This window comes from Sturnira hondurensis, unplaced genomic scaffold, assembly GCF_014824575.4.
Source record: "Sturnira hondurensis isolate 20B ecotype Veracruz unplaced genomic scaffold, ASM1482457v3 Scaffold0014384, whole genome shotgun sequence".
Taxonomy (NCBI): Eukaryota; Metazoa; Chordata; class Mammalia; order Chiroptera; family Phyllostomidae; genus Sturnira; species Sturnira hondurensis.
Genome location: NW_028087015.1, coordinates 38,817,424 through 38,842,049, shown reverse-complemented (window position 1 = coordinate 38,842,049; position 24,626 = coordinate 38,817,424). Strand labels below are relative to the sequence as shown.

At 41.0% G+C, this 24,626-nt stretch overlaps 1 protein-coding gene across 2 annotated transcripts in view; it reads right to left on the bottom strand.

The window, feature by feature from the left end:
• WDR70 (WD repeat domain 70) overlaps positions 1 to 24,626 on the bottom strand; it is a 221,689-nt gene that overhangs the window by 136,561 nt on the left and 60,502 nt on the right. For both annotated transcript variants that reach the window (XM_037063201.1, XM_037063200.1), the window contains exons 8-9: positions 22,207 to 22,360; positions 5,440 to 5,516 (exon numbers count right to left, since the gene is read on the bottom strand). In XM_037063201.1, coding sequence (XP_036919096.1) covers positions 5,440 to 5,516; positions 22,207 to 22,360 — 231 coding nt within the window. The remainder of the gene's footprint in view (positions 1 to 5,439; positions 5,517 to 22,206; positions 22,361 to 24,626) is intronic.

Below are 24,626 nucleotides of genomic sequence, written 5' to 3'. Positions count from 1 at the left end.
AAGCCCAATATGAGTTGCTAAAAATGCTTAGTTACATATTTTTTAAAATCTAGTAAATACAGAACTTTGAATTGTGTGTCTATAAAAAATTAATTATATAGTGGGTTATAAAAAAGAATCATAATCTTCTATTTGGGACACATAAGTGAAACTGCCCAGGTCAGATCAAGAATGCCAACTACAACGCAGTTACCCAGCGTAAACCAAAGGGCAACCTGCCCCTTCAGTTATTCACTGTAGAGATAGAGCTGTGTAACCACATTTTTGTTGACAAGAAAGACACGGAGGAAAATGGCCTTATTTCCTCCACGAAGACACAGCTACTGACTGATGTTCCCAGACAAGTGACCCTGTGAAGTGCCATTAAGCACGTCTATGCTAACTGTCTTTGCTGATAGGTTAGCACAGCTTTCCAAAAATGTCACCTGTTTTACTTTCATTAGTAGGACCCAGCCCAAGAAGGGAACACGCATCAAAGGGGAGCCTGGGATGAATAATCCGTGGCATGTCTCCATCTCATACTCTGCTTTTCTTTTTACTGCTGTAACAATGGCAGGAAGTGTCATCAAGGGAAGGGCGAACTTTTCACTTGGGGCACATTTTTAAAACTAGTAACAAAAGCTCACATTTTCATCAAGACAGATTTTAAAAGTATTATCACATGAAAGGATCGTTTATAAGACAGAACTAGTTTTACAAAATCGTGTAAACTTACAAGATTTAGAAAGGCAACGGGAAAGGGCAACCCACGACTCACACGTCCTTGTGAAGTGCCTGGTAACGTAGCCCCTCCCCAGCACGAGGTCCTGACAAGTGCAACTGCAGAGGTGAGGTGCCCACCGCTCCCCAAGTTGGGAATGGATTCAGCAAGTGTACACACCATAAAAGGAAAGAAGGGACTCTGACACAGCATATAAATTCGTCACATAGTCACAAAAAGTTAGCATGAAATGGAAAGAATGATTTATAAAAGAAAGACCACTTGCTGTAGCTAAGTCTTTCAGAAAAAGGGAGTCAAAACAGAGAATCGCTTTGATTTTAATTACAAGTTTCTAGAATCATAAAATCCACAATATGGAGATAGTTTTTATTCCTGTTCCTGCAACTAAGTTCAATTCACCAGTTTTCACAGGAACAATATCCTTCTACATATATGACTGCTCCATTAAGGGCCACCCAGGCCATCTCAAACCACGAGAAGACTGGCGAGGTAGTCCTACAATATGGATTCACTGAGTCCCGCGTGGAGTGGACTGATTGTACTGATGCTGCCTTGCCTGACCTAGAAATCCCCAGGAGAAATTCAAAGTGCCCTCTATCAAATCCTCAATTAGGGATGCCAGTAAACAAATATACCCTTCTACGCTTGGAGACATCCATATTCTTCCTTAAAAAAAATATATATATATACATATATATAAAGGAATGAATCAATAAATATTTTTGAAAACTGCATTGCTGTAACAGTTAAGAGAGGTACTGATGATATGAACAATATGTTTCTATGGATTCAAGATAAACAAAGAAAATATTCAAGAGCATCCTCTACAGTTTATAATCAAGACATAAGAATACTGTTTATCACTGATATTTCTATAGCCAAAATAAATGGCCAGCTAACAACTGTAAAAAGTGTGTAAATAAAGTAAAACATAACAACTTAGACTTTATCAAACTTTCCTCCAATGTTTTTGAAGGTGTGAACATCATCTTGTCACATATAGCACACACAAAGGACATTCTGCATAAAAATTACGTAAAACTACATCAAGGTTAGTATGACATTAAATTTTCTCACAATTCATAGATATATAAGGTGAGTTTTAGAATGTAAACATATGATAAAAAGTATGTCTAAATAAGTTGAAAGCACTAGAAAAATTATAAATCAAACAAAGGCTAGTCAAGCATAAACAGGAATTTGAAAATTAAAATGTACAAAAAATTAAAAGGCTTAATTATAAATAATTCTTTTCTGTAACTCAACTCCCCCAACATGATTTTACTCATTTACTTTGAGATACAGAAGATAAATGAACACAATACTTTTGCACTCATTTCATTAACAACACTGAAAAATCATGCTGTAATTTAAGATATATATTAGGTTTTAGCGGGCCAAATTATGCCATCAATAAACACGATACTACACAACTCACCCCTAAGGTCAAGGCTAAAGATCCTTCTCAAGTGCTTCGACCACTTTAGATCAGCATCCAACACCTTACATCCCCATAGAGCCAAACCATAATAAATATCTACACTGTTTTACTGGTTTTGATGTGCTGTCTTCAAATCATTTTAAAATTTACTGATTAAACAAAGCCATATTTTGTCCTCTCACAAATTCCTAAGGGAAAACTAGATCCAAAATTCCAAATGATGCCTGGTTCTCTATATCTATCAACTTCACTTTCCAGTTAAAAGAATATGTTTGCAGGATTTTACGGTTCACAGTTTTCTATCTCATGATTGACACTGAGAACAGTGACCTTTTTCTACTTCAAACAGAAGGGACAAACAAGCTACCAAAAAGCCCACCCTCAACCTTCAATGTAACAAATTAACTCACATGAAAATTAACAAAAATTCTTTCTACACTCCATCAAACACTGGAATTCAGACACTAACTTTAAGGACGCCAATGCTTGAATTAAAGGCAGAGAAGTCAAACTACAATGACCACACACAAGTCTGAATGGTGATATTAACAGCAACCACAGTCATAAGCCCTAGTTATAAGTTCTAAGTCTGGCCTGGCAAATCACTTATCCTGGTAGCTCTGCAATGGGTCATTATCATTACTCTTTAATCTTACAGACTTTTTACCTACTGTGTTTCTCAAAATAATAAAAGTTAAATAAAGCAGCCTAAAAGCAAACTCCTCTGAGAAGAAGGAAGTCATATGAACCACATGAATCTATGAGAAAATTAAAAGACCTACATCATTCCTACATCCAACAGTTTGTCAACAGAAGCTCAAACACCAAAATGTACACTTCTCAATTTCAGCAGTAATTTGAGAATAAATTCTCATCACTCTTACAGCTCATGAAGAAAACACAGTTTAAAAGTATCTGAGTAAACGTTGCCTTTGTAAGTACATTTTACCATAACCCCCCTCCGTTTTAATGGGAGTATTTAACAGGAGCTGGGCTCTACTGCTAAACCCTAGTGAGCTGTTCAACAAAGTTATCTGTTTCATGTAGAAATTTCTATGAACGGACGCTTTCAAAATGGATATATTTTAATTACCCACACAGCAATAAAATCAAAGCTATGAATTTTTAAATGCCAGTAGCCAGCAAAACACTTTAAAAGGCACCCTTATGGGTTTTAAATGAAAAACTGGAAAGTATATTAAAAGATAATTAAAGTTGGATGAAATAAACAAACAATTAAATTAGCTACAAATGACACCAGATATTGCAGAAGTGGGCTCTGGACAGTTTATTCTGCTTCTCTGAGGGTATCACCACGAAAGAACAGTTAGGGTAGAACCACGCTGTGTGTACCTGGCAACACAGACAATACAAAACTGCCCAGAACCAGAAAGTGAGCAAGAAAAAGTCCCCTGGCAGCTAAAGAATATGGTAAAATTAATGTGCTTAAAAAATCATACACTCTACTAATGACTCATTCCTTCTTCTTCTGTACCAATTCTAAAAGTTTGGACCACCCTGTCCTGCCCCAGTCCTCAGCTTATTAGAAGCACAAAACTGAGGAGAGAAACTGAGGTGTTTATATCAACTATCACACCAACAGCAGCAAAAAGTAACAATTAACAGAAAAGGAAAATCAAAAAATAAAAACAGCGGTCAAGAACCCAAAAAACTATAAATATACCTACATGTGCCAAGACTTTCTGAGGCATATCATGCCACAGTGTAATAATTTATAAATTATGACATTGAATTATATTCAAAGTGCTTATTAATAACAGAGGAAATGAATGTAATATTTTAAGTTTCCCCAAAAAATACTTAAATAGGGGAAAAATCTTGGAGCTATACGAAAGTTTACTTTGTGGGGATCCATTTACATAAACCACCATTCCCTGGAGAATTTTACAACTGTATTTACAGATGTTGCTGATTATAAAAATCAAGTGAACTCGGCACGGCAGCCTTCCAGCGAAAGCCCGGCGCTCCAGCTTGCCCTGTGCACACTCCCAGAGAGGCGCTGCTCAGCAAGATGCAACTGAAGCACTAAAAGAAGCTAAGGACCCAATTCAAATGAGCCCAGGGCTGGCCCTGCACCTGAACATTAACTATGCACAAGGCTTTACATTTAATCCGCACTAGGGTCCTGTGAGGCAAGTACTATTCCATTTTATAGGAATCTGAGACTCAGTGGTCAATGACTAGCTCAAAGTCATAGCTGGTGGTGGAGTAGCCAGGTTCCTCTAAGCCTATACACTGCACACTACCATGCCATGACAAATTTGCCAGAAATTTAATTGCATAATTCATCTTTCCAAGATGCAACAGATAAAAATATTAATCATCTACCGAATCCCACTATCAAAAGCATTCACTAGTGGCAATCTTCATTTTTCAAAGGGTACTCCTGGGGACACTACACCCAGAGTGTAACAGGTATTAGGGGCTGTGGAAAGAGAGGGGGTTGTGTCGATGTATCTGGAAAATGCTGGTTTCTTTTGTTAATGTGTTCCTCAGGATCTTTAATGTACTCAGTCTTTGGCTCTGTGACCCTCCAAAGTTAGCAGGAGGCTGGGTATGAGCAGGTGGAAGATGGGTCCCGGGCAGGAGAGCAGAAGTGCCCCCACCAGATCTCCCGTTCTCCAGCGGGACTGTCGGAGCTTGATCCGATGGCGACTCCACGTTTGCAAGAGTGAGGAAGCATGCAAGAACCCTTAAGAAGCCTCTGCTTAATTTGTAGGAATTTTTGTCATTATTTTCTCTGTAGTATTACAAAACACACATTCTTGTGAACTATTCTTAATACTAAAAATGAATCATACAATGACAATACTGGAAAAAGCCGCCCAAATATTCTCTGTAATATTCTTAAGTCCCAGGCCAAGAGATATAATGGAAACGAATCTTAATAACCATTTAATCAATTTTTTCAGTTATTACTGCCAAAAAACAATCAACAATAAAGTTATAGTAGCTATTAGACTCAGATGGAAATGAGTTTTTACTATAAAAAGCAACGAATTACCAGTCGCAACTACAAAGTCATTTGAGTCCACTTAGTAACATCAGTCTGATCCATTGTGCCTCCTAATAAACTCTACAGGAATTTATACTCTCATTTGCATAGTCAGCTCAATCCAAAGTAAAGGACAAAAACACATCCACGCCAGGATTCCTACACTCTACCTCCTACTCTGCTGGCAGGACAGGTACAATACACCTGTGAAAGGAAACACTGAAAGACACGAATACTAAATGAACTATCCCCAGTACTCACGCATCATTGGAGCAAGTCATGAATTCTCCCTTTATTTTGGGATGCCAGGAGCCAGTATGAAGCATTGCTGTGTGGCCCTTAAAGAAACAGAAAGGAAAAAAGACACTTAACAAATTAAAAAAATAAGCTAACCAGAAACTGAAATGTTTAAAACTTTTTAGTATTCCCCAAAGCACACTATTTTAATAACAAGCTGATATAATTTTATCTGTTTTATAAGATGTTATTTATTTTTAAAAAGAGGGGAGGAGAAGGATAAGGAGAGAGAGATATGAGGGAGAAATATCCATCAGTTGCCTCTTGAAAGCACCCTGACCAGGGAAGAACCTGCAACCCAATCAGGTACCCTGGTATCGAACAGCTGACCTTTTGCTTTACAGGATGACACCCAACCAACTGAGCCACACTGGTCAGGGTTTTATCTCCGTTTTATTTCATAATATGCTTTATTTATTTCCCTTTGTTTATTTTCATTTTGTTTAATTCACTGTGTAACGTGTCCTGCCCCACCCCTACTGCCCATGTAAGCACAGTGCTTACACAGGACAGGTACTCAATAAGGAAATAGAGGGGACAATGACAGCCTCTCTTTAACAAAAGAAAGAGAAATAGGCCCTTCTTTAGATTCTTTTCTCATTGAAAAAGAGTTTAAAAGAATAGAAAGTATTTATAAATAATCAAGCCAACACAAGAGGTTGGGGGTAAAAACATCCATGCTTCTTAAAAATGTGTCAACAATTTTGATTCTATTACACATCTGGGAGAATAAACATGTGAGGAAAGGGAAGACATCTTTAAAATTATTCAGGGAGATAGACCTTACTAAGCATAACACAAATATATTGTAAAAACACTTTAATTAAAAAAAGTGATGCTGGTATGAGAACTGACATATGCACACCACATCAGCCACAGAGTGCCTATCAAACATCAACACACACACACACACACACACACACACACACACACACACACACTCTTCCCTCCTAGGCTGCAAAGTCAGCTGGAGCATTCTCCTACAGTAAGTCAGGTTCAGCAGGGGCAGAAAAGAGCCTAATATTCTTAGTGTAATAATGCTGAGGTCTCTTATTCTGAAAGGGTTAAAAACAAAGCTATACTTCAAGAAGCAAACTGTGCACATTAGAAGGAAAATAACTGTGGTTCCATGGAAAGAATGAACTGGAACTGCAGTGCCCACATGTGGGCCTGGAGACCATCTCTCATCCAAGTTGCCTACGATGCCTCAAGTAGCAGCTGGCCAACTCCTGACATTCTGCTCACGTTCCCAGGATGCAAACAGGGACCAGAACCTCTTCTGCAGTGGGGGGGGGGGGGTCATATTTACTTAGAGGGCCAGGCAATACTTATTTAAGTAAGTGTAATGTAAACCGAGATGGAAGGAATGAGAAGAAGCCAGCCATGCAGAAGCAGAAAAGAGAGCTTTCCAACAGATGGAAAAGCATACGAGAAGGTCCTGATGCGGGAAGAGCTGGGCACATCGGAGGAAATGAAAGGTGGCTAGCGGACTGTCACATGCTGGGCAAGAGGGAGCACAAAATAAGTGGCTATGCAGGGAAACGGGAGTCAGAATATGTAAGCTGTAGTCTGTAGAGAGGTTAGAAAACCAACAGAGGCATTTTAGGAAGTATATTTTTAAAGGACTCTATGGATTGCCGAAGAGGCGAGAGTAAGTGCAGAAAAGCTGGCGACAGATCTGCTGCAGTGCACAACACCTTGAGGCAGAGGCAGGAGGGAACGCTGGCTCCTGTAACAGTGGTGGTGAAAGGAGGAAAGTGGGTAGATGTGGGACGCACCGTATTCTGCTGTGCATAATACACATTTTTCACCCAAATTTTGGGGGGAAAATAAGGATGCACATTATACATGGGTAATGACTGAAATACCTTGTATCTGTTCTTGTGTTTCATGATTATTTGTTACACAAAATTTCTTGTACCATAATATGTTCAAAAATAAATGTTAAAATTCTTTTATAATACAAAAAAACCCAAGTTTCTGAATATAAGTAAATAATTGAATTAAAATTGAAAGGAACAATTTTTTTCCTGCAAGTCTAGGCCAAAAATGTGGGTGCACATTATACAAGGGAGCACATTATGCGTGGCAAAACAAGGTACTTTGGATCGAACACACAGACTATTTAGTGGACAGGCATCTCAGTGGGGCTCCTATAAATCTGGGTGGGGAGAGAGAAAGGGTTTGGGCGTTATGGTTGCTGGAGTGTTTAAGGATTACTCCCAACTTCATAGCTTTAGCAACTACAAAAGAAGTTGGTAGCAGTTAGAGTGGGCAGTAAGAATCAGGATTTCCCTACTGGACCTACTATGTTTGAAATGCCTATGATCTGCAAATGGAAATGTCAAGGTGCTAGTTGAATATACAAATCTAGAACTCAGGAGAGCAAAATAGGAAAATGGGTCTCATGGAGAGAATGATACCACCCCTCTCCACACAAAGATATATGCACATCCTAATGGCCAGAACCTGGGAATATGACCTTATTTGGAAAAAGAGTATTTGAAGATATAAGAATCTCCAGATCACTCTGCATCATCCAGGCAAGCCCTAAATTCAACGCCAAGCACGCTAATGAGTCAGAAAAGAAGACAACAGAAAAAGCGGAGGCTCTGCGAAGAGAGGGCAGAGATGGGAGTTACCCAGCCACAGGCCAAGGGACGCCTGGAGTCGCCAGAAGTTGGAGGAGGAAAGCAAGGGTCCCCTAGAGCCCCTGGAAGGAATGCGGCTGTGAGAACACCCCGGTTTCGGAATCCTGACCTCCAGAACTGTGAAAGAATAAGTTCGTGTTGTTTTCAGCCACCAAATGCATGGTACTTTATTGCAGTAGTAATTCTAGGAAACTAATACATACTCTCAGTCTAAAGACCAAAAAAGCTGTAAGTAAATACAGAATTTTAGTTAATATATTTGCTTCTTTGTCACAGTGGTATGCATTAACAATTATGAAACTGTTGTCAGTATAAGGAAGAATTAAGCAACAAAGAAAATATGTTGATAATAAGGTGAGTCAAGCTTTTCACTGTTGGAAAAAAGTTACAAAGTGAAAAGAGGGCACTCCCTGACTTCAGTATACTACAAGGTGACGAGAATCAAAAAGGCATGGTACTGGCAGAAAAACAGGCTCCCAGATCAATAGGACAGAATTGAGGGCCCTGCAAGAAATCCACAGGTATACGGACAAGTAGTTTTCAACAAAAGAGCCAAAAATATACAAGGGAGAAAAAAAAGAAAGCCTCTTTTAAATGGTGCTGGAAAAATTAAAAAGCTACATGCAATTTGTTCCCAAGTACAAAAATTACGTCAAAATGGATCAAAGCCCTAAATATGAGATGTGAAACAATAAATTACATATAAGAAAGCATAGGTATTGAATTTATGGACCTTGGTCTTAGAGAGGATTTAACAAATTTGATTCCAAAGACAAGGGAAGTAAAGGCAAAAATAAATGAATGGGACTACTTCAAACTTAAAAGCATCTGCACATCAAAGGAAACCGCCAACAAAACAAAAAGGCAACCAACCAAATGGAAGACAATATTTGTAAATGAAAGCTCCAACAAGGGGCTACTCTCCAAAATACATAAATAACTTACGCAACTCAATACCAAACAAACAAATAACCCAAGGAGAAATGGGCATTGGACCTGCAGAGGCACTTCTTCCGAGGAGACATCCAAATGGCCAACAGATAAATGAAATGCTGAACTTCACTAGCTATTAGGGAAGCGCCAGTCAAAACTGCAAGAAGATACCACCTCACGCCTGTGACAATGGCTGTTATCAACGAGACAACTGGTAACAAGTGTTGGAGAGGTTGTGGAGAAAAAGGAACCCCGCCTCACTCACTGCCGGTGGGAATGTAAACTGGTGCAGCCTGTATGGAAACAGTATGGACACTCCTCAAAAAATTAAAAATAGAATTATCATATGACTCGGCAAATCCTCTTCTAGGTATCTACCCCCAAAATTTGAAAACATCATTCACAAAGATATTTGCACCCCTATGTTCACTGCAGTATTATTCACAGTGGCCAAGACATGGAAACAACCCAAGAGACCTTCAATAAATGACTGGATAAAGATGATGTGGTAAGTATATACACAATAGAATTGTGTATATTCATTAGAAAAGATGAAATACTGCCATTTGCAACAACATGGATGGATCTTGAGAATATCATACTTAGCAAAATAAGTCAGAGAGAAAAAGTAAGAACCATATGATTTCACTCACATGTGGCATTAAAAACCAAAAGCAACAAAAGAACAAACAAAAACTCATAGACCCAGACAACAGTGCAGTGGTTACCAAAGGGCAGGGGGTAGGGAGGATAGTAAATATGGCGACGGAAGATCTGGCTGTGGGTGGTAGGCACACAATGCAATACACACATAACCTGTCACAGAACTGGGCATTTGAACCCCATGCAGTTTTACCAAGCAACGCCACCCCAACAAAAAAGAGCACTCTCCAGAGGTTCTGGATGACCAGGCTGGCATCCAAAAGGGGCTCAGCTCCCAAAGGGCCCTGGCTTCTGTGCCCACCACGCTACACCTCTGCTCAACTCGGCTTCACCTCTCCCTCTCCGCCTCGTCCCTGAATCTAATGCTCAGTCTGCTTGCCTCCAGGCAGTTCCTTACTTCCCATTTTTCTCTCCCACGTCCAGACTCAGAAACTACTTATGGGTGCTGCTTCACTTGGTCCTTAGAGCCTCACTTCCTGTCCCTTGTCCTAACAGCAACCCAACAACTGACCCAGACTATGAAGGTCTTGAAGGCAGGCCCCAGAAAACAGGTCTTCCACTGATATTTGATTAGAGTTGAAATAGCATCTTGGAATAGACACAATATTTTAAGAGGACCACAAGAGAATGAGCCCTATTGCAAAGAACATTAAGATAAAAGGACATGTGGTCACCTTGGCTGTTGAGTACCCAGAATATGAACAAGCAGTAGGTTACACTGAAAAAAATCTAGAAGACTGTGAATGTTGTTTCTTGTTTGTGGAGATAGAAGCATGACAAAGGCAATGGGAATGTTAAGTACCCTTGTGTTAAAACAGTGACCAAGATTAGTCATAACAAAAATGAAGTTCAACTAAGGATTCTGAAATAAATCTAAACACTATCAGTACCATGGCTAACATTAGTGGAAAAAAGTTTAAAGCGACACCTATTATAGAACAGGCAGTGATCAAAGCACTTTTTCATCAAATAAACTAGTTTTTCGCTTTCTCCTTTATGTAAACATGGGCCTCCTGAAGAGGAAAAATCCTTTCTTGTATTCAACAGCCTTAACTGCAAACAGTCTAGAAGAAAGAATCAGCATCTATTGCTTCCTCATGGTACACTATATATACTTTGCAAATAGAAAGGACATTGCTGATCCACAACCAATACTGGCTTCCTCTATACACACACATGTGCTGATCTGCACTCATCTGCCCACTCTTGTGGTGGCCCCTATGACAAACCTGCAAAAGCAGGTGTCCCACTGCAGTGCCATTTCTAGTCACTGAAGGAGGTGAGGCTCCATGACCCACAGATTACAAGTTCCCAAGTCTCTGGAATAATGAGCTAACTATGAAACGTAGCAGGAAATATACTAGGAACTTTGATCCCGAAGCCCTTCTTAGCCAGAGTCCATTCACAGGCTTTCAGGAATCACCAACTTCCTGAAATTGTCAGCAAAAATTTTATGTGCATACACTTTTCTGGAGAAAACATTTCAAGGTTTAATTTGCAAGCTGGCAAACTTTCTCTGTGGAGGTCCCCACAGTAAGCATTTTAGGCTTTGTGGGCCACATGGCATCTGCTGCACCGCCAAACTCTATCATTGTAGCACAAAAGCAGCCACAGACAATAGTAAATGAATGGGCATGACTGTGTTCTGATAAAACGTTTATTTACAAAAACAGGGTGCAGGCTGGACTTAGCCGAGGCCTGTTGTGTAATGCATCACAGTCTTACTCACTTCCCTCTGTGAATCAGAGGATATGAAGTCCAAGTCTTTCTAATTCCTAGGCAATTTTAAAATCCATTTAAACACATCAAAGAGAGAAATTCATTCTTCTTTGATCTGCTCAGCTCTATGACCTCTTCGGAGATATTTCAAGCAGCCCCAACTAAGGCCAAGTCTTCCATTACCACATGCAACTCCTTCTCTGAAACCATGAACTTCCAATACTTATTGATTTAACAAACACTTATCACCTGATATGCCCCAGGCTCTAGATCCTCCACTTACTAGTCATACAACCTATCTTCTAGTTCTGTAACTTTCTTTAGTGTCAATATCCTAACCTTCAGCCACTCTCTCAACATAAACCTGAATGTCCTTTTGCTGTACCTACAATGCACAACTTCTATTCTGGAATCAACTCCATCTTCCCCATCACTGTCTCCCATTCAAATACTCAGGCTCCTAACTAAGACCCAAGGATACCACACAAACATGCAGAACAATTGTTCCTCCAAGTTTACGTTCTAGAGCTGCTAATGCTCCCACAATTCTTCCAGTGACTTTTCTCTCACAGCCATCAATGGCTGTTCTAAATCTCCTCTGTCCTACTGCAGGCCTCGTCTCAACATCTGCAAACACGACACTAGGAAATGACCCTGCCAGTAGACAGGGACGCCTTCAATGACCTGCCTAAGGCCCACTGCCTCTGAACACACCTGCAAACGAGCCCGTCCTTACCCCTGCTTTTCCTCCTCACACTCAGGGCTAGCTCTTGCTCTTGGGCATGATCACAATCACTTCCACCTTTTCAGGAACTTTCAATCTTACTTAGTAAGAATTACTTTTTGTTTGTTTTTGCAGAGCTGTATTAATTTTATATTGCTATATAACAAACCACCAAAACGCTGGGGCTTAAAACACCTCCACTCTATTAGCAAACGGTTTTTTAAGGTCAGAATTCCTATCACCATATGACTGGATTCTCTGCTCAGTCTCATGGGCTGAAGTCAGGGTGTCAGGGGATTGCATTTCTTTCTGGAGGCTCCAGGGAAGAACCTGATTCCCGGCTCACTCTGGTTGCCAGCTGAACCCAGGGGTCAGAGTGGTTGTGAGACTGAGACCCCTATCTCCTTGCTTCTGTCTGCTGAGGACTGCTCTTGGCACCTCGATGCTCCGTGCCTGCCTCGCCACTTGGATTCCTCCATCTTCAAAGCCAGCAAACAAGAATGTCATGTTGAATCTGAATTAGTCAAAAGCCAGGACCCAAGTCTCCACAAAACAATCCCTTCTTTATCTATGGTTCCTGTCGAAACGGATGAGGAGTAATACTCTTCTTGGAGGTCACCTGGTTTGCTTGAGAAGATTGATGAGGCTCACGTTTAATTTCTTCAGGGTAACTGAATGCTCTGACTTTTCTATCTTTCTGAGGTTTTAGCCAAAGGTTATGCATACAGACACTCCCTTGGCTTTTTCTCTACACCTTACTTTCAGAAGCAGTTTTATCATTTTAACAATCTTTGCCATCTGTATAGGGCCAAAATTCAATACATCATCTCCTCTTGGTTCCCTTTTAATAAGACTTCTTTCAATTTATCTTTCTCCTCTTGCAGTTTATTATAAGAAGCAAAATGATATTCGCAGTACCTTCGAAACTTTGCTTGGAAATCTCCTTCACTATTTTTCCAACTTCCTCACTCAAATCCTGCTTCCATCTTCCATGCCAGCAACAGAGAATACCCCCTCCAGTCAAATCCCCCCACACCTTGAATCTCTTTTGCCTGGAAGATCTCAATCCCTTTCAAGGGCTCACCTGACTGGGCAGGAACCACCAAGGGTGAACCTCCTTTCTTTGCATCAGTCGCGCCATTCAACATAACCTGACCGTGAGCATCTCATCAGACTCAGATGCACACCCACACTCAAGAGGAGGGGCAGGGAACCTTAGGGGATATTATGAATCTGTCTATAACAGGGCTACGGCGACAGTAATTCTGGAGCTACTTTCTATGTATCATGCCATTGAGCAAATGAGTAAATATAATAATAATGTTGGAAGCCAAATTTCTCACTGTTAGAGAAGTGAAATACAAATATGGAATGATTAAATGCTAGAAAGTTGAATCAGAATTTGATGTATCAGTTCAAATTTGGAGTTCTGATTTTAAATGCATTTTGTTTATTTTTATTAATTGGTTGGTTGATCTCCCCACTGCAGCTTTGTCTCTTGAAATAGTCTAGAAGCAATGACACCTCCACAGGGATGAATCTATCTAGTGCCCAGATCCTGATTTATAAACAGAACTCCCTGTTAAAGGAGCTGTGAATCACTAGAAGAATGGGTAATGTCAGAGTAGGAAAAGTACAAAACGAGCTTGGAACACTTTGTTGGGCTAGAATGTATGAAACTACCCCCAAAACGATGGGGACGTGTCAAAAGAACAGAAACAAATGTGAGGAAGTTTCCATGAGATAAAAAGATCTGGAAATATTCAGAAACTGGAAAGAAACACAGTGTACTTCAAACCATTGCACTTTTTAGTGTTTGTATTTGCAGTTAAAGCCATCAGGGTGGCTAAAACTGCTAAAAAGAAACTGCTTAAAACTGCTTTTAAAGAAACAAAAATATACCTAGATTCACAGCTTAAAATATTTTAGTCCTTTGGAAACAGTATTTACTATTAAAAGACATGACTAATATATTTCCCCTACAAATATAAGGGCAATTTTTAGAGTGGCTGAATATCAAATTAACTACATATTATAACTTCAAATACAAAGAATTTGAAAACATTTTCCCCCAAATTCCTTCAAAGCTTCCAATTTTCATAAATGAAGTACACGCACGGAGAAATCTCCCACCAGACAGACAGGAGAGCCTGTCCTCTCCCACTCCAGTCACGTACCGTCCTGCACCAGGTACACACAGGGATATACTCTGGAAATGCGTTGTTAGGCATTTCATCACTGTGCAAACAGCGCAGAGCGCACTTACAAACACCGAGATGGCAAGGCCTGCTCCACCCCTGGGCCGTATGGCCTAGCCATTGCTCCTAGGCTACAGCTCCATACAGCATGGTCTGTACTGAATATTGTGGGCAACTAACACAGTGGTAAGTAGTTGTCTATCTAACCATATACAAACACAGAAATGGTACAGTCAAGCTATGGTGTAAAAGATGAAAAATGGTACACCTGTACTGGGCATGTACCATGAATGGAGCTTACAGGACTAAAAGTTGTTTGGTTGAGTCAGTGAGAGCGTGGGGAGTGAATGCGAAGGCCTAGGACACTACTGGACAATGTCGAAGACTTCATGAACACTGCACACTCAGGCTACGCTGTATTTCTAAAACACCAAATTGAATCAAGCACAAGAGAAAGCGATCACTCAAGAGCCATGGTGCGCACGAGAAGGATGTGGCTGCTACCGGCATAGCAATGGCATATGGTTTATACCAGCTTTTTTATAAGTAGAAGCAGTACACGCTAAAATAATGATTAAAAGTAAACATAAGCTAGTAACATCCATTTATCCTTATTGTCAAGTATTTCGTACCGCACATAGTTGTATGTGCTTTACTTTTACACCACTGGCAGTGCAGGCTTGTTTATACCAATGCCACTGTGAACACGTGAGTGGTGTACTGTGCCACTCCGTTACAACAACTGTGATGTCACTACATCACAAGGTTACAGGAATTTTTCAGCTTCATTAGACTCTTATAGGGAGTTCTAGCTGAGATGGAGGCATAGGTAGAAACCCTTCACTTCCTCGAGCAACCAGAAGGAGGATAATAACTAATCTAAAATCAATAAACAACCAAAAGTACCAGAAAAATCAAACTGCATGGAACTCCGACAACCAAAGAATTAAAGAAAAAAATCAGCCAGAACAACCAGACTGGTGCACCAAGACAAAGAAATACAGCCCAAATGAAAGAACACAGCAAAACCTCAGAACTAAGCAATGAGAACACTGCCAACCTAACTGATGGAGAATTTAAAGCCCTGGTAGTCAAAATGCTCACAGAACTGATTGAGCTTTGTTGGGAACCGCTCTGCCTGGTTTCAGGAATTGTAACTGCCCCCCATGACTAAGGCTGAGTGAGCAACCTCCAGAATGCAAGCCACTAAGAAGACAAAGCTTGTCCCCTGCCCCCAGTGCTTGGTTGGTTAGTTCACGAGGGGTACGACCCCTCAGAGGAGGGGCAACCTAAGCCAGACACAATCACTTGGGAGGCCATCATGGAAGGGCTTGGGAGGGCTACAACAAAGAAGGAGTGATGGACCCTTGCCCCTGGCTATTCTGACATAGCCCGAGGCCCCACATCATCTGGGAGAAGTGATTCCTGGTTCTAATCCACTTATGCCTAAAAACCTATGATGGGGAAGGCGGTGCAGCCCTGTGCTGGAAAGGGTAGGTTCCCCGGGTGATCAGGCCTAAGAAAGAATATGTAAAATCCTGTGAAACCTGCTTTGTTTAGAATGCTCTCATTTAAATGATAAGGGTCCAAGCAAGAAGTTTGTTCCTCAAAGTTTTATGGCTCTTTAGCTATCTGACCCTGACTGAGAATAAGCCCTCATAGTTCTTTGAATGCTATCTATCATTTGATTCTTACCGGTATCCTTGTGCAAACAAACCCAATAAAAACCCCTTGAGGAAGGGGTTCTTGGCCCTTTCCTCCCCAAGCAGATCGAGTCTTGATAGTTTCACTTTCATCCGAGGTGGATGGGGGGACTTTCAGGCAAAGCTGCCCCTGCATCTGGCGCCCGAACAGGGACCTGACAACCCAGGACCTGCTTTGATCCAGAGGCCACAAGCCATCACCAGGGACAGCAGTTTCACTTTCATCCACAGCAGGCGGGGGGCACTTTTCGGGCAAAGTTGTACCCACAGAGCTTGGTCAAGAAATGAAAGAACAAATGAAATATACCCAAAATATTCAGGGAACTAACAGTGACAGGAAGGAAACCAGGATTCAAAGCAACGATTTGGAACAAAAGGAAGAAATAAACATCCACTGGATCAGAATGAGGAAACAAGAATCCAAAAAAATGAAGGGAGGCTGAGATTCTCTGGGACAACCTGAAACATTCTAATATCCGAATTATAGGGGTGCCAGAAGGAGAAGAACAACAGCAAGAAATCGACAACTTATTTGAACAAATAATGAAGAAAAGCTTCCACAATCTGGTGAAGGAAATAGACTTCCAGGAAGTCCAGGAAGCCCAGAGAGTCCCAAAGAAGTTGGACCCAAAGAGCAACACACCAAGGCACATCATCATTAAGTTACCCAAGATTAAAGACAAAGAGAAAATCCTAAAAGCAGCAAGAGAAAAGGAGATAGTTACTTACAAAGGAGTTCCCATAATGCTATCAGCTGATTTCTCAAAAGAGACCTTACAGGAAAGAATGGGCTGGAAAGAAGTATTTGAAGTCATGAAAGGGAAGGACCTACATCCAAGATGACTCTATCCAGAGAAGCCTTCATTTAGAATGGAAGGGCAGATAAAGTGCTTCCCAGATAAGGTCAAGTTCAAGGAGTTCATCATCACCAAGCCCTTTTTATATGAAATGTTTGAGGGACTTATCTAAGAAAAAGATGAAAAGTATGAACAATAAAATGACAACAAACTAACAACTATTAACAAATGAACCTAAAAGAAAAGAAAAAATGAAAACAAAAACTAAGCAAAAAACCAGAACAGGAACAGAATCAGAGAAATGGACATCACACAGAGGGAGTTCAGTGGGGAGGGCGAAGGGAGGAATAGGGGGGAAAAGGTACAGGGATGAAGAAACATAATTAGTAGGCATAAAATAGATGGGGAAAGATAAAAATGGTATAGGAAGCAAAGGACTCAAAGAACTTACATGTAGAACCCACAGACAAGAACTAAGTGGGGGGAATGCTGGAGGGTTGTGGGTGCAGGGTGGAGGGGGGATAAAGGAAGAAAGATCAGGAAAAGTATAATAGCATAATCAATAAAAAATACTTAAAAAATAATCTTATGGGACAACCTTCATATACATAGTCCTTGACCAAAATGTCATTATATGACCCGACCAGATTCCTTTCTTTTTGAAGTTTTCTTGGCCAAAACCTAAATCAACAAAGTCTTGGTCTCTGTAATTAAGAGATAAATGGCACAGAACTGTTTTGATGGTGAAAAGGATTCCAGACAACCCAGGGCAAATGCACTTAACGGTATCAACTGGAGATGAACTGACAGAAGTTTCCTGAATGAGACTAGAAGACAGTTACTGTAGGCACTCCGTTACTAATAATTTACCAAAACCTTATGAATTTAACTTCATAGTGATTTGCTACAGAGTTCTGAGTGCCAGAAACCAAATAATCACACGTTTGAGGGCTCTAAGCCATTCGAATCTCAAACAAAGAATGCACCTAAAACCTCAGAGCAATGAAGGAAAACGTTCTCTGAGTGGAAGTAAGAGATCAAAATTCCAGTTTAGAAGAAGCGAGCCGTGATGACAATGTAACTACAGTTTTTAAAGTTTTAAAGGTCGATTCCGGCTGCTCCCTCTCCTGCTGCACTTTCCTAACGACCCAAACCTGAACAAGCCGTGAGTCATGTCCGAGTTCCCAGATAAAATGACATTTCATTTTATTTAAAATTATTTCAAAATGACATTCTAAAGAAGCAGCAAAGCCTGATTTCAAAGGACAGTTTATGGAGAACTCCAACACACAGCAGGGACAAAATGCACAATCCCATGGCTGAAGTGGAACCCTGCCCCCACCCCAGACCCCCACCATACATACCGGGGCAGCTCCTTCCACCCAAGGCAGTTGCACACAACCCCAAGATTCTAAAAAACACCCAAAATATGCCTCCTGGCAGTAAGAGCAAAAGTTCTGGTGAGATCAGAAAAGAAATATCTTCAGATGCACCAGAAAAAAAAGACAGATACAAATTAAAATGGTAATAGTGAATATATTTGAGTAGTGGACTTATGAGTAATTTTTCTTCTTTTTTTATTTTCCAAATTTTCTACAGTCCATAGGAATTACTGTTAGAAACCAAATGCTTCCTTTTTTAAAATATTTTATTTACTTATCTTTAGAGGGGAAGGGAAGAAGAGAGGGAGAGAAATATCAATGTATGGTTGCCTCTCGTGTGTCCCCTGCCGAGGGGTGGGCAGAGGGGGGTGGAACTGGCCTGCAACCCAGGCATGTGCCCTGACTGGGAATCGAACCTCGATCATCTAGTTCACAGGCTCGCACTCAATCCACTAAGCTACACCAGCCAGGGCCAAATGCTTCCTTTTCAAAGGAGTAATGTATTGTGCTGTGGTGTATAACAGAGAAAAGCGTTTCTGTAGCACCGTAATTACACTTAAAATATATGTACGTGTATATACACACACATACACAAAAGTTTAAAGATTAGAGATACAAATTTAACAAGATAACAATTTGACAATATAATTAGAAAGGTCTGTTTATACTCAAAGTAGATAATATTTTATTATCACAGATCAGATTTAATTATTTTCTTTAATAGCCTATTCATTGAATTTTCCAGTAAAGCCACAAGTTACTAATTGCTCCTGGAAACAGAAAAGAGGTTAAAAAGTTAAGGGGGGAAAAATGTCCTATGAAACCCACTACTTTCAAATAATAATTCTTGCATTTCCAAAACCCATCATTCAAGCCAAAGACTGTAATTAAGATATCAGTAACATTTCCTGGACAAGTAAATAATCAATTAATTACATTTGCTTCTGGAAAGTGAAGAGAGTAAATATTAACCATGATTTTGAAATCAAAATGAAGACAATATTAGGTGGATGGGGAAAGTTACAGCACAGTACGACAATGGCAACCAGTATTTTAATGTCCTGGATTTCCACCTGGATTTGTTCATCCGTCCTTATCCTGCCTCCCTAATTACCTTACTCTAGGTCCCATATGTGTAAGTCCGAGACCGTATAAATAACCAGACATAGACCCAACCAGATTCCTTTCTTTTTGAAATTTTCTTGGCCAAAACCTAAATCAACGAAGTCCTAGTCTCTTTATAATTTAAGAAATCCTGAGTGACTGGAATCATTAAGAGCTCAGAGGCAGGCAAAAACTCTCTTTCTCACACTTTTTAAGAAGTATCAAAGGTACAAACTAACAAAAGAGTTACTTAAATGGGAGTTTTTAAAGCTGTCATTTCCACAAACCAGTGTTTATTAAGTAAAGCTCTGAGTTCTCAGAAGCTTCAAATAAAACAGACGAAAAGGGAACTATCTGAGTTTAAAACAAGGAGAGCAATCTGGAGACCCATCTGCTTTATGTCGACCCTGCCCTCCTCCTGGAGCATCTTGGGTAGAATCCCTCGGGCAGGGGTTTGAAGGAGAGAGAAACGAGTAGTCCCAGTGGAATGCATAAAAAGGAAAAAAAACTATTCAAATCTCCATTATAGTTGTATACACTTTTCTGTTAAGTTATGTTTGCATCACCTAACACACACTGAACTCTCAAAAAACAATTAGTCAACAAACAAAAGAAAAGGCACCAGACTGTGGTCCTCCTTCGGAGTGGGAGGCACTTCAACGGTTCAACAGAGGACAGTCTGAAACGTACTGTACTACTTTATCCCGGTAGCTCAACTAGAGCACCTAAATAAATCAGTCAGTTCTCACTACTCACGGTAGCTATGGCCTTCAAAGTCCTGCAAACACTGAATTATCGAATATAGGACTAGGTTCCTGGTTGCATATTCATCAAACGATCAATACAAAACTGTGTTTTATGTACGCTTGTTTCAGGACACCTTACTTTATACATGTTTGATTCATTAACATTGAACTCAAAGTCGACAACACTGTAACTCATTTCCGAGCAAAGATTATCTAACACATGCATTCTCTCTGTAAGGCACATCATGGATCCCTTGCACTAAGAAACACCAGACAGGACTATAGTACTTCAGCACTGCACTTAGGGGCCATTTTAAACGAAAAAATCCCCAACAAAAATCACAAAGATAAGAAAAACAGCATTAAATAGACCACAAAGCAGACACTTGATTACAGTACGGGAGCTGAAACAAGAAGGCAGATGACTACCCTGTTCAAATTCTTTTTTGTTGTTCTCTGCAAGTGCCTGTCTGCCAATTACCGTGAAAATGCTGTGAGTACCGACTTTGGGATTACAAAATAATTTTAGCAAGTGAGTCTGCAAATACAGAAATCAGGAATAAAGAGAATAAACTGTATTTTCTTAAGACAATCAACTCTCATAAAATATTTTCATATAGGCACAAACCACGAGGATTAGTATATTAGAAGAGGTATTAAACGGGGGGGAGTGTAAAAACCAGAATTAGAATGAAGGCTCGAAATTCTGCACCAATCATCCACTGACCTTTTAATGTATCTGTGGTAGATTACACTGTTGTTCCCAATCCATCAACCGTCCCTGGATCCACAACCTTTGACAAGTGACACTACAGTTCCTCTCAATAGAGACCAGACATATTTCTCAGCTCTATTGGTGTTACACACGGTCATGTGATTTGCTTTGGCCAATGAAATGTCCATGGACATGATATGAGCAAAGGCTTGAAATGTGCGTCCAGAGCTGGGGTTTCCTTCCCGTGTTTCTCACCATGAGAAAAACATGCCTCACACAATCCTCTGACGTCAGGAAGAACAGAGAGACAGAGACAAGACCTGGACTCTAGCTGCAGCTTAAAGCCAAACCCAGCCCACATATATGTCAGCAATTATAAATAAGCCATTAAGTTTTACAGCATTGTTGTGGCTATAGCTAATTGATACTTAATAGAATTACACATTAATTTTAAAATACCAGCACCCTACTAAAAGTCGTTACATAAAAACGGTTAGTGAGTCCCTCGTTCTTCCTTGTCCTAAAGCCTCGCCCACAGGAGGTCTGTGGGGGACAGTGTGTCCATCGCTGGCTCCAACCGTACCTCCCAGCCCGTGCAACACTTTAAATGGGATCTTGTCACTGACACATCAAACGATGGCGTCTCTCTCCTTTCTCCCCAAACTTGGACTGTCCCTATCATGTTACATAAGACTTGAAGGCAGACTTTAGGAAACCTGAAGTCTCCATGACATCCTTCATGGAACTCAGGCAACAAGCGAGAAGTCAAACCCCAGTAAGTCTACCACACTATGAAAAACCCCAAACCAGACATGTGAAAAGCAAGGGGAGGAAAGGGGAGAAGAGTTATACTTAACCACGGCCAGAGAGAAAAAGATGCCACGGGGTAAAGTACCTACCGTAAGGCCCCCTGAGGGCAGCCATTTTGGGCAGCCATTTTGGACAGTACGACCACCCTAGTGCCCAAGGTGACACTTTATGAAGCATAAGAATTTCCTGATCAGCCCCTGCGGTTGTGACTCAGTGGACTGAGCCCCTGCCTTCATACCCAAAGCTCTCTGACTTGACCCCAAGTCAGGACCCATGCCCGGATGCAGGCCAGGGCCTCGGTTGGGGGTGTACAAGAGGTAACCAATCAATGTATCTCTCACACACTGATGTTTCTCTCCCTTTCTCCTTCCCTTCCCCCATCTCTTTTTTAAAAAAGCAAATAAATAAAATCTTTAAAAAGAAAAGAATTTCCTGTTCAACCCACAGAATTGCGAGAAATAATAAACTGTTTAAAACACGGTACTAACTTTTGCCATGAATTATGACAATTATGACAAATGACACACTGTTAATAAGTGTGTGCTGAATTAATTAAATTCGCCAAAATAATCCACTTAATGCTTACCTTGGTGTTGGCCATGTCCACAATGTACTGGTCCCCTTTTATACATTCCATTACTTCAAAACCATCTCTGTCAATCACTTTGGCTTGAGAGCTTCCAGACACAACAAGAATCATGTCTCCTGTGTTACTATACTGTAATGACTTGATCTGATGGCTATGCAAAAGACAAAGAAAACAGTCTTGTAAGACACTGAACATAGTGTTTATACTTCAACCACATTAAGCACGGCCAGAGAAAGTCACACAATTGCGCAAATGGGCAATTCTACAAGATCAGGAACTTCAACCTCGAATGTGCCCCCACCGCCAGTGGCCATCCTGTTAGTTCTCCCTTCCCACTCTCCTCAGCAATCTATTCAAATCTTCTTTACTTACTTTAAATCTTTAACCCAACCAACTCCCCCTCTGTGGGAGGAGCTCCGTCCCACAGAATTCCTCCTGTCTGCCACGGATGAGAAATAAATTGTCCTAGACACAACCTTGCTATTCCAGCAGGGAAGTGGGTGGCGATTCCCTCCAGTGGAGCATGCCAGCTGTTGAGTCTTCCCGCTCTTTCCCAGAAGAAACAAATAAGAACTGCCTCAACTTCCACCCACTAATGGTATCAAGCTACTCGCATCTAAACTCTCTTCTTCCTTCTCTTTGTTACTGTATTGGAAATGAACCACTTCCTGCATGAGGAAAACCTACCAGCTCCATTCTGGGTCCCATCTTCTCCCGACTCCTCGAGAACTTCTACCCTCTCTGTCCACCCCTCCACAGGCAAGGTGTCTGAACAAGTTGTCATCTCCTCCCCCCACCCCAGCACTACAGTATCCTTTCCACCAGCACCACTCCATGAAAACTGATCTGGCCATTGTGGCTGTGTCCAATGCTGGGGTGTGCCACCCAGATCCACCCCTTCAGGACCGCAGCAGTCATTACCCCAGCTTCCAGGATTTGGCCCTTGGATGGCTAACAACTGAACCCTCAGGAATTTCCCTAAGTCCCAGAGAACCCCCTCACCCAAAGCAGCCCACATTCAATGGCTGGTTGACGGGCGGTAAAATGGTCCAGCCCTCTGTTTCAATGGGGCATATCTTGGAAGGGTCACCCTAGCTTCCACTCTCCCTGTAAGAGTCACTGAGGTTGCTCTTGCAATTAATTGCATGGCAATTCAATTTCTCCATCTTCCTAATGCTGTTTCCCTTTTACCTTCTCTCATGGGGGTTGATTCCAGAAGCCCTACTCAACGAATCTCCTGCACGCAATTCCTGAAGTTGAATCAAAGTGTGTCCTGGGGAACCTGATCTGACAGAGTTGGTATCAACAGCGGTCCTGTGAAACTGGCCCCCAAACGAGATTTTGGAGCCGTATCAATGTATTAGTCACCAACTGGCTAGCCGTAAGACATCAGCACTCAGAGTACACAGTTCTGACACGCTGCAGCAGTGCAACAGTCATTGCTAGATTGGGTTGGTGAAATGGAAGGCACTGGCTGGTACAGATTTTCAAGCTTTTGAGAGACAGAGGAAAGCAGTAATTAAAAGGATTATAAAATGAGATAGCTATTGCTCAGGACAGTCCATACAATGAAGACAGTGAAAGGCTGAGGATGATCAATCCCCAATTAAAGACGATCCCGTGAAAGCCAGAGGTCCTCTTTGGCAGGATAAAAAGGCAGGGTTACCGGTCTCTGTCAGCTGAGCACTGTGCAGTCACTGATCTGGAAAAGTGTGTTTCTCTACTTCCATTAGGCAGGAGAACCAAAAGCTACTGACTTTCACATGTGACCAGTAGCAGCACACATCTACATGCTTGAAACAGGGCTATGTTAATTTCCTGGTGCTTTGACTTAGTATAGCCCCAAGGGACCAGAACCATGTGCACAATCCAAAGAAATTCCTTCTGGTCCATGCTATCCATGACGTCATATTAATTGAAAGAGGTGAGCAAGAAGTACCAGGGTACATTGATAAGAAACACGCTCTCCAAAAAATGAGAGATAAACCCTAGAAAAGATCAAGAGGATGAAGGGACTAAGCAAGAAGGAAAAGGCACTCATGGACACGGACAGCAGTGTGGTGACTGCTAGTGAGGAGCAGGGTATAAAGGGCCTAAATGGTAATGGAAAAAGACATAAAGATCAAATTTCAAAAAAATAGGTGGGAATAAATTAGAATTGTGTGTGTATCCTCTTAATCTTTTCACTGAAAATGTAAAAACTATATTTGGAGCACTTTAATCTTATTTGAATAAATTGTTTTATTGGTTCAACTTAAAAAAGAAAGGGAGACGAGGAGATGTTGGAAAGACGCACGTGGACAAACGTGTGAACGTGGACACGGAGTATGACGCTCTCTGCACCACATGTTAACCCCAGAGAGTGACAGCCTCAGAAGAGGTAATAACCACCAAGCCATGCAGCTGGCAAAGCTTTT